Raw genomic sequence first — 11487 nt, 5'->3', positions numbered from 1 at the left:
TCCATTAAACCCTAACTCCCCATTCTTCCTCCCAAAGATTCTGGCAACGACCATTCTAATCTCTATCTGTATGAGTTTGACTACTTTTGGTACCTTCTAGAAATGGAACCATTCTATTTTTCCGTATTATGTCTGACTATGTAATATGACCAGGAAGAAGTTAGATGGAATGGCAAGGAGAATTATTAGAAAAATTGAGAATTGTCTTTGCTCTAGAAGGTAGTCTCTCATCATTCTTGGGAAATCATAATCCTATTTCCCAAAAGTACTAGTTGAAAACTCAGTGTTATAGTGTCCAAATTCAGTCCCAAAATATCCTGGTTAAACAGGAAATTAGTCAACCTACTTGCTCAAAAATCTGAACAACATTATTAAGAAACAAAAATATACTTAAGGTAGGGTTTAAATCCACCTAACAAATGGTGGTGGTGGGGGGGCAAATAATATGAAACCTATAAAAACAGAAAATAACAACAAAAAAAGCTATTATTATTTTGTAATCATAGAAACAATACTGCTCATGACCAAGGGTCTGACATAATACATAAGAAAATTGAGAAGGGTATACTGATGTGCTATGCAAAATCCTGAATGGGCTATGACTCACATGGAGTGTCCAAATGATGTTACAATTCCATTACTATTCTAAGTAATTACTATTCTAAGTAATTCTACTATTTCCAGCTATTCTAAGAGGAAAAATTTTGTGGACTGAAAGATGAAAGCCAGATAGGTATATATACACTATGGAGCTGCAGATTCAAATCATTTGTTGCATATATGTGATTTTACTGCCTTTTCCAGTCTTATGAACCCAAAACAATATGGAACATGTGTTGAGATTAGATTATTCTGCAGAAAATCCTCCACAGGAGGATTGAAATTAGGCTTTTCTGATGATAATTCTCCACAGGGCACTCTTGATGTCCTTGTTCCTTAGACTGTAGATGAAGGGGTTCAGCATAGGGGTGACTACAGTGTACATCACCGAGGCCACTGCACTCTTCCTGGGGGAAGATAAGACAGTTGAACTAACGTACATCCCAAGGCCTGTTCCAAAAAATAAGCAAACAACTGACAGGTGAGAGCCACAGGTGGAGAAGGCTTTGTACTTTCCATCTGATGAGGAGACTCTTAGAATGGAGGATATAATTCGAGCATAAGAGTAAAGGATTCCTAAGAGTGGAACTCCACCGAAGATAGTACCAATGAAATAGATTAATAGGTTACTGATGGAGGTGTTGGAACAGGCAAGGTTGACAAGTTGAGGAGGATCACAAAAGAAATGAGGGATTTTTACATTTGCGCAGAAGGTAAGCTGTAACATCATCAAGTAGTGCAGCAGGGAGGTCAAAAAGCTGATGAAAAATGATGCCAGGACCAACACGCCACAGGTACGGGGATTCATGATAACCAGGTAGTGTAGAGGGTTACAAATGGCCACCAACCGATCATAGGCCATCACTGTCAGGAGGAGACTCTCCAAAAATGCAAAAAGAGAAAAAAAGGTTAACTGAGTCAGACACCCTCTATAGGTGATGGATTTGTTGTATGTCTGGAGGTTCACCAGCATCTTGGGGATGGTGGTGGTGCTGATACTGATGTCAGCCAAGGACAAACTGGAAAGGAAGAAATACATTGGGATGTGGAGGTGGGGATCAGAGCTGATGACTAGGATGATGAGCAGGTTCCCAAACAAGGTCATCAGGTACAGGGACAGGAAGAGCCCAAAAAGAAGGAGCTGCAGGTTTGGATCATCTGAGAGGCCCAGGAGGAGGAATTCTGAGACACCTGTTAGATTCTGTGATTCCATGTAGATGGACCACCTTTTGAAAAAGAAGAGAGTGTTTAATACAGGAAATAAATATACAGGAACCTGAATAAATGTCCATACTTTGGATTCAAACAATTCACACATAATGTATTCAGACTTGAGTATCAAACACGGAAGTACATGCAGCAGTATTTCTCAATTAAGAGCTCTTCTTTATTGATGCCAAGAATATTCACTTGTCTATACACCCATTTTAGAGTCATGGGGCCAAAGAATATGAGTGAAGTAAGGAGATTGTGAAATAACAAGTCCATACACACAGCAAATTATGTGCCCCCTACTTTTGAAGGGAAAATATAGAATAAAATGTATTTTCCTTCTTAAAAATATAGTTCTAATTAAAGTACATTACAGTGGAAATGACTGATGGCATCACTGACTCAATGGACATGGGTTTGGGTGGATTCTGGGAGTTGATGATGGACAAGGAGGCCTGACGTGTTGCAGTTCATGGGGTCGCAAAGAGTCGGACACAACTGAGCGACTAAATTGAACTGAACTGAACAGTGGAAATAGATGGGGAAACAATGAAAACAGTGAGAGACTATTTTTCTGGGCCCCCAAATCACTGCAGATGGTGACTGCAGCCATGAAATTAAAAGATGCTTGCTCATTGGAAGAAAAACTATGACCAAACTAGACAGCATATTAAAAAGCAGAGACATACTTTGCCAACAAAGGTCTATCTAGTCAAAGCTATGGCTTTTCCAGTAGTCATGTATGGATATGAGAGTTGGACTATAAAGAAAGCTGAGCGCTGAAAAATTGATGCTTTTGAACTGTGGTGTTGGTGAAGACTCTTGAAAGTCCCTTGAACTGCAAGGAGATCCAACCAGTCCATCCTAAAGGAAATCAGTCCTGAATATTCTTTGGAAGGACTGATGCTGAAGCTGAAACTCCAATACTTTGGCCACCTGATGTGAAGAACTGACTCATTGGAAAAGACCCTGATGCTGGGAAAAATTGAAGGCTGGAGGAAAGGGGGATGACAGAGGATGAGATGGTTGAATGGTATCACCAACTTGATGGACATGAGTTTAATAAGCTCCAGGAGCTGGTGATGGACAAGGAAGCCTGGCGTGCTGCAGTCCTTGGGGTCGCAAAGAGTTGGACACAAGTGAGCAACTGAACTGAACTGACTGACAGTGGACTATTACTGAGCCACAAAAATAACAAAATAATTTCATTTGCAACATGTACCTAGAGATTGTCATACTGAGTGAAGTAAGTCAGACAGAGAAAGACAAATATCATATGATATTATATTTGTGGAATCTTAAAAAAAGGGTACAAATGTATTGATTTACAAAACAATAAAGTTACAGATGTAGAAAACAGACTCATGGTTACTGGGGGGGACAGGATAAATTGGAAGGTTGGGATTGACAGGTATACACTCCTATATATAAAACAGATAACTGATAAGGACCTACTGTACAGGGAACTCTACTCCATACTCTGTAATGGCCTATATGGGAAAAATAATCTTAAAAAGAGTAAAAGTACAGACATCTATAAAAGACTCACTTTGCTGTATACCTGAAACTAACACAACACCGTGAATCAACTATATCCTAATAAAAAAATTTAAAGTACACTTATAAAGCATTCAAATGTACTTTATCCTATTCAAATACAGTACAAAAATTCCCTTAATTTATAGGATAATCCTAAATACTTAAAACCCATAATCACTGGACTATAAATTAAACTCAAATATTCATAGTCAGATACCATTTTTACATACCAATTATCTTTTAGAATGTTTCTTCATTTGGGTTTAAAAAATATTTATTATTTATTTGTCTGTGGGAGGTCTTAATTGTAGCACATGGTATCTCTGTTGCAGCATATGGGATCAAGTTCCCTGACCAGGGATTGAACCTGGTCCCCCTGCATTGGGAACATGGAGTCTTAGCCCCTGGACCACGAGGGAAGTCTTTTTATTTAATTTTGACATCTGTCTTTCTTGGAATAAAATGCTCATTCCAATGTGCAGATTGTCTGATCAATGTCTCTTAACTTACACATCCAACACGAATATTTAGCCTTGATGGGCTTCACATTTTGATAATAACTAATTATTAGAAGTGCAAAATCATATGGCATCACTGATCTTAAAGATAACATTAATATATGGTACACCAGTGATTCAGTAATAATTAATAAATACTGTATACCTATTTTTTGCAGGTTTTTTTCTATCAGTGTTACACGCTCTTGGAGAAAGATCTGAGGCTGAGTTTGCTTTTTCTTGTTTTTGTTTGCAGTGGATAGGTAACACTTCTTAAATAAGTCTCTAATCCTAAACATATGTGAAGAGTTGATTTCTCATCAAATCTAACTCTCATATGAACAATCAAGAAAGTCCAGATTAAAGCCAGGCCTCAAACTCTAAGCTGGTCTTCTTATGCCAGCTTCAAAGCCTTTTCAAGTCATTCTTTCTTACCAGGTAATTGTGTTTCTCCTACATTGAACTTCCTGAAGGCAATGCAGGTCTTCATTTCTCATGCCAGGTCAAAACAAGATATAATATGGGAAAAATCAAAAGGGAGAAAACCAAAGACTAATATCACAAACACTGGGGTAGTTTATTCATCTATAAAATGGGTATATTAGTTTCACAGACCTAACCAGGTTACACAGTGGTTGTCAGTGTTAGTTCATCTTTATAATTACCTTTTAAAAAACTTTTTATTTTGTATTGGTGTATAGGTGATTTTTTTTTCACTTTTTAAAAAAATTTTATTAAAATTTTTTTAAAATATAAATTTATTTATTTTAATTGGAGGCTAATTACTTTACACTATTGTAGTGGTTTTGTGATACATTGACATGAATCTGCCATGGGTATATATGGTGATTAACAAAAAATGTTCTGGTAGTTTCAGGTAAACAGCAAAGGGACTCATCCATACACATACTATAATTACCTTTTGATCTTTTATAATTTAACTATGGACTGGCTACAGCCTAGAAGCAATTACACCAGAATCTCTACCCATAGGTCCTTTTGGCATATTAACATATTGCCAGGGTAGAGAACCATTTTCAGGCAGTCAATTGATATTGCATTCATGTTACCTATTATTAACATCATTATTATACACTTCACATATTAAAATATAAATATTTAATAATGTCACTCAGTCGTGTCTGATTCTTTGTGACCCCATGGACTGTAGCCTGGTGTTCCTCGGTCCATGGGATTTTACAGGCATGAATACTGGAGTGGGTTGCCATTTCCTTCTCCAGGGGATCTTCCTGAACCAGGGATCGAACCCGGGTCTCCGCATTGTAGCAGACGCTTTACCGTCCAAGCTACCAGGGAAGCCAATACTTGCATTAGAACTTATATTTATTACTGAAAAAAACAAAACAAAACAAAACAAAACACAGAGGGTTTGCTATCCCTATATGGTCCTATTCCCGTGCATTTCAGTGTTGTTCAGGATAAACATTGTCATGAATTCAATAGATGTATTTTCCTTTCAGTGTGTCCATAATATTTCTATTGACTTCTGTGTTTATAAGTAGTTTTCTTGCAAATTGGCCTAGATTCCAGCTGACATAAAGTTGTCATTTACCACAGTATTGCATTTTAAGTATATATATCTATATACTTAAGGACATGTATCTATGTACCTATATCTCTTAAGTACATATATGAAGTATATATATGAAGTATATATATGTGTATATATATATATATATATATATATCAACACATAAAATGATGCACAGTATTACCTGAAGGTTAAATTTCATTTATTTTTCAATTTCTTATTATGACACAGATAAGTGAATTATCATGCCACCCACCATTCTACACAAGTGAGGATTTCCAAAATATGTATGTATACAAGAGTACTGTTTTAGTTTTAAAGATGGAAACTTGTGCAACTTTACTATTAATTACTTATTTTCCTGATGGAAATATCAGACAAAAGCAAATGTACACTCTGATTGTCAAGGTATAAAATCAGAAAGGTTCTTGAAATTTGACTAGCAAGGCTTTTCATGATAGAGTCATATGAACATTTCCATTTTTCAAAAAGAATGATATTTCCATGGCTCAGATTTACAAAATTGTCTGAAAAATGCATTATTATTCATAGAAAACCCTATCTCTATAATATTCACATAAAAGCCCCCTGCAAATCACTTGTTCCATTCTACTAATTCACGGATAGACTCACCAGATCCCAGAAGAAGCAATCCGTGGTTCTAATTGCATTTGCTCATCTGGGACTAAAGAAGGTTTCAAAAGAAAATAATTCACTCAGGAGCTACAGACACTTGGGACTGGAATTAAGAAGCCTTTGTGTGAGACCCACATCTTTCAGCCTTCTAAAGGTGGAGTGTGTGTAAATCTCTCCACTTCTATGCTGATATCCCTTACACTGAAGTAGGATCAGTAATATCCATTTGTAGGACATGTGGAGGCTTCCCAGGTAACTCATCGGTAAAGAAGTAACGGTGTACTAGAATTAACAGGAGTGCCAGGCAGGGAGCTGTTCCCCCAGGTTTGGTGCTGAAAATGAAACCACCCCTCAACTTCCAATGAGCGCTGAAGAATTGATGCCTTCAAATTGTGGTGCTGGACCTGAAGATCCCACATGCTATAATGGAAGAAAGAAGATCCTGTGTGCTACAACTAAGACCAGGTGCAAATAAGTAAATAAATATTAAAAAGAAATGTGGTGCTGGAGAAGATTCTTGAGAGTCCCTTGGACTGCAAGGAGATCAAACCAGTCAATCCTAAAGGAAATGAACCCTAAATATTCATTGAAAGGATTGATGCTGAAGCTGAAGCTGCAATACTTTGGCCACCTGATGCAAATAGCCAAAAGACCCTGAGGCTGGGAATGATTGAAGGCAGAAGGAGAAGCAGATGACAGAGTATGAGATGGTTGGATGGCTTCATTGACTCAATGGACATGAGTTTGAACAAACTCCAGGAGATGGTGAAGGACAGGGAAGCCTGGAGTGCTACAGTTCATAGGGTCACAAAGAGTCAGGCACAACTTAGCAACTGAACAACAGCAACAACCAGCTCCAATAAAGAATCTGCCTGCCAGTGTTGGTTTGATACCTGGGTGGGAAAGATCCCTTGGAGTACAAAATGGCAATCCGCTCCAGTATTCTTGTCTGGAAAATTTCGTGGACAGAGGAGCCTTGCTAGCTACAGTCCATGGGGTCGTAAAGAGTTGGGCATGACTGAGAGCACACACACACACATGCACACACAAACACAAACACCCTAAGTTACCCTTCTAATGTCAGGTTTAGAGCCTTTCAAGTCATTTCTCCCTTATAGCGAGTTCGTATGCATGTGTGCTAAGTCGTTTCAGTCATGTCCAACTCTGCAATCTCATGGATTGTAGACTGCCAGGCTCCTCTGTCCATGGGATTCTCTAGGCAAGAATACTGGAGTGGGTTGCCATTCCCTCTCCAGGGGATCTTCCCGACCCAAGGATGGAACCACTGTCTCCTGCACTGGCAGATGGATTCTTTACCCCTGAGTCATCAGGAAAGCCCAACAGAGAGTTTGCGTTTGTCCTAAATTCAGCTCCCTGAATGCAGGTTGAGTTAGCAGGACAGGAATACTGTCTAGGCACCCTATGGGTGGAATTTCATTTTCTGCTTTCAAATCTGACTTTACACTTTATACCCCAGGGATTGATCAAAATTACATTAAAGAAAACTGTTTCTATCCTAACTGTAAAATAATGATAATGCATCTGACTTTCTTTGAGAGGTGAAAATGCATATAATAGGAAACAGGCTGCATAATAAACTTAGATCAGAACTTGGCTTTTAGAATCATTGAGTAAGGTTTTGTGATGTTGTGGTTACTGTTATCTTTTTTTTTTAATATTTTTAAATGAAAGGATTTTTAAAAATAATTTTTAAAATTTATTTTTGGTTATGGTGGATCTTCATTACTATGCAGGTTTTCCCTAGTTGCAGCTGGATGGAGGCGGGCGATGGCTATGCTTCATTGCAGTGCACAGGTTTCTCATTCCAGAGGCTTCTCGTTGCAGAGATGGACTCCAGTATTTGCCATCCATGGGCTCAATAGTTAGCAGCTCCAGGACTCTAGAGCACATGCCCTTAATAGTTGTGGAGCACAGGATTAGTTGCTGCTCAGAGTGTGGGATCTTCCCAGACCAAGGATTGAACGCATGTCTCCTGCATTGGCCAAGTGAATTCCTTAACCCTGAGCCACCAAGGAAGCCCGTACTGTCATCATTTTCATCATCACCTTCACGATCATTTTGAGCACTTATTAGATGTTTTAGAAGGATCTATTTCCTGATCAGGTAGAAAAAATGACCAAAGAAGATAGAACCAGTGTGGGAGGAAAACGGAAATGTAAGTGAGTTATACGATCCCCACCACTAACAACAACATTCACTTCATAGGCCTCCGAGCCAAACTATGCATTTTGGTGCCCTCCCACTGGCTGTCCCAACTGTCCCACTACTCTGATGATAAGTAAACAAGTCTCCCCAATTCCTTCTGCATTCAGTATCTCCCACTGCACTTGGCACTCACTGGGCTGTGCCATGTCTCTGCTGGAGCAGGAATGCCCCTCCCATACCTGGTGTTACTTGAGGACAGAGGCTTTGTCCTCAGGAATTTCAGTAAGACAGATTCATGTATGTGCCTTCTGGTACAGACAATAACTTCAGGAGCATGAGACACACAGATATGGAACCCATTGGCTGGAGCTGGCTATATAAAGGACTGGGAAGCCCAGGCTGATTATTTATAGTGATACAGCTTTGAGACCTTCATGCACATAGCAGATAATTAGCCAACTTGGTCCATGGTCTCTGTGTCTCTGAGGATTTGCTAATTTCATGGTGGAGGAAAACAAGTAAAGTGAATATGTTAGGAAGGATATAAACCTGTCCTCTTCTCAGGAGGGGGCTGACCTCTGTGCCTCACCTCTGATTTCCAAGTTATTTACCTCATAAAGTTCAAACACATTTTTTAAATTAGAGAAAACAATATATGACTTTTATATTTGCAAATGTATTGAATCGGTCATGTAAGTGAGAGAGATTTAGGTCTTCCATACCAAGATTCTGATTGTATTTCTAATTTCTCAGTTTAGATTTATGTCTCTGAGAACTTTATATTTTTTTATCCATAGTCCTTGTTTTGGGTTTAGGATTTTATGCCTTAGAGATTTATGTTTTTTGGTATTTTGAATGACAGCCCCAATTCTAGTTCTAATTTTACTGGAATATTAAGTTTAAAGTAATTTAACATTCTAGCTCAATTTTTTTCTCTTCAGGTGAGTTATGTTCTATGTGTACCTCCCTTTAGCTGGTTCTAATTTGTATCCTTTTGCTATAATAAAACTATTATAATGAGTAGAGTGCTTTTCTGAGATCTGAGGCATCCTAGTGAATGACAGAACTTGAGGGAGTCCTCTCAGTTTGAATCATGTTTGAGAATTGTTGAATGTGAGGAAGTTCCCAAATTTGTAGCAAATTGGCCTATAACAAGGGTGGCCCTGGAGATGCTTGAACTTGTGCTGGTGTCTGATAGAGGGCAGTCTTGTGAGTGTTCCCTTAGACTCTGCTGATTTACAAACTCTTTGTAGTAAGGAAGGGAGTAGAAAACATCAAGCCAAGTTGAAGCCCATCAAAGGTCTCTGAAAACCACAAGGAAGCTCTGGAGCTACAGTGATCCTTAGAGTTGGCTGGAGTTGGGGCAAAGGAGCCAAATGCTTACACCCCCACATCACACAGTCATCAAAAGTGGACTGCTTGGGGGCTCCTCTAGCTGAGGCAGATCCCTCTAGGAGTTGATTGCTGATGGCTTAGTAACATCCAATGTTTAAGCACTGTATCTTTCATTCCTGCAGGAGATTTTTTTATTGTGGTAAAACAACTGTCAACTTAAAAAATATTCATACCTAAGAAAACATAGACAGAACAGTCTATGACATAAATCACAGTAAGATCCTCTCTGATCCAACTCCTAAAGTAATGGGAAAAAAAAAAAAAGAAACAAATGGGGCCTAATTAAATTTAAAATCTTTTGCAAAGCAAAGGAAACTATAAACAAGGTCAAAAGATAACACTCAGAATGGGAGAAAATTATAGCAAATGAAACAACTGACAAAGGATTAATTTTCAAAATACACAAGCAGTTCATGCACTCAATACCAGAAAAACAAACAACCCAATCAAAAAGTGGGAAAAACATCTAAACAGACATTTCTCCAAAGAAGACATACCAATGGCTAATAAACACATGAAAAGATGCTCAACATCATTCATTATAAGATAAATGCAAATCAAAACTACAGTGAGATATCACTTTTTATATCAATTTGAGTCAATTGCTAATGAGGTGGACAAACCTAGAGTCTATTATACAGATGAAGTAAATCAAATAAAAATATATGCCTGCTAAAAAAAAAAAGAAACAAATATCATATCTTAATGCATATTTATGGAATCTAGAGAGATGGTGATGATGAACCTATTTGCAGGGCAGCAATAGAGATGCAGACATAGAGAACAAACTTGTGGACAAGGCAGGGGAAGGAGAAGGTGGGACAAATAGAATATCAAGGAAACAAATAGATAGCCAGTGGGAATTTGCTGTATGATTCAGGGAGCTCAATCGGTGCTCTGTGACAACCTAGAGGGGTAGGATGGGGTGAGAGGGAGGTTCAAGAGGGAGAGGACATATATTTACATATGTGTACCTATGGCTGATTCATGTTGACATATGGCAGAAAACAATACAATAATGTTAAGCAATTATCCTTCAATAGAAATTAAATTTTAAAAATATATTCATGACCTAAGAGTTGAGAGTTATGCTTTATTCAGCAGGAACTTTTAGGACTTAAGCAGGGAGACATCTCAAGTAACCCTGAAAGAAATGGTTTGAGGAGGCTGAGGGAGGAGGTGGGTTATATAGAAGTTTCTCTACACAAAGGCAAGTAGTCTGAATGTTGAAACTATTTTTGTGAATTAAAGGAAACCGGATATCCCAAGTTAAGGAATTTAGTGCTTTTCTGTGTATGGGAAGAGTCAAGAGTCTGGGCTCATTACTGAAACCATTCCTTTCATATGTATCTCAGCTATCTGAGGCCAGTATCCTGTGTTTTTCATATCCTGAGCTCCCTATGGCTCACCGTAGAGTAGCTGCAGTCTGATGGCTGTTAGATCACAAGTATTCTTCTCCTTCCTGAGTGCCCTTAGGGCTCACCATCTCACAGTGGAGGGCTAGAATCACTAGTGACTGTGACATCCTTGTTTTCTGATATGGCAGGAAATACTCCATCTCACAACATAACATAAAACCTACCATCTAAAGTATTTTTAACTGTACAGTTCAGTTGCCTTAAGTACCTTCACATTGTTTTCCAACCATCACCACCATTCACCTTCAGGACCATTTCATCTTCCCCAAGTGAAAATCTGTCCCCATTAAACACCAACTCCCCTTTCTTCCTCCCAAAGCCTCTGGCAGCTGCCATTCTACACTCTCTTAGGGGCAGTTCAACTACTTTAGGTCCTTGTTTCAGTGGAATCATTCAATTTTTACCCCTTTCCATCTGGCTATATAATATTATTGGGGAGAAGTTAAATGGAATGGGAAAGAGAATTATCATA

General features: G+C 38.5%; 1 protein-coding gene across 1 annotated transcript; it reads right to left on the bottom strand.

The window, feature by feature from the left end:
- Positions 1–883: 883 nt before the first annotated feature.
- On the bottom strand, positions 884–1870 carry LOC113895964 (olfactory receptor 7E24-like). Its single transcript, XM_027547837.1, has one exon. It carries the CDS (start codon positions 1811–1813, stop codon positions 884–886), a length of 930 nt encoding a protein of 309 aa, XP_027403638.1. The 5' UTR covers positions 1814–1870.
- Positions 1871–11487: the final 9617 nt, after the last annotated feature.

This window comes from Bos indicus x Bos taurus, chromosome 7 (genome assembly GCF_003369695.1).
Source record: "Bos indicus x Bos taurus breed Angus x Brahman F1 hybrid chromosome 7, Bos_hybrid_MaternalHap_v2.0, whole genome shotgun sequence".
Classification (NCBI taxonomy): domain Eukaryota; kingdom Metazoa; phylum Chordata; class Mammalia; order Artiodactyla; family Bovidae; genus Bos; species Bos indicus x Bos taurus.
Note: the sequence above shows the minus strand (reverse complement) of the source record. Positions and strands in the feature narration are given on the sequence as shown.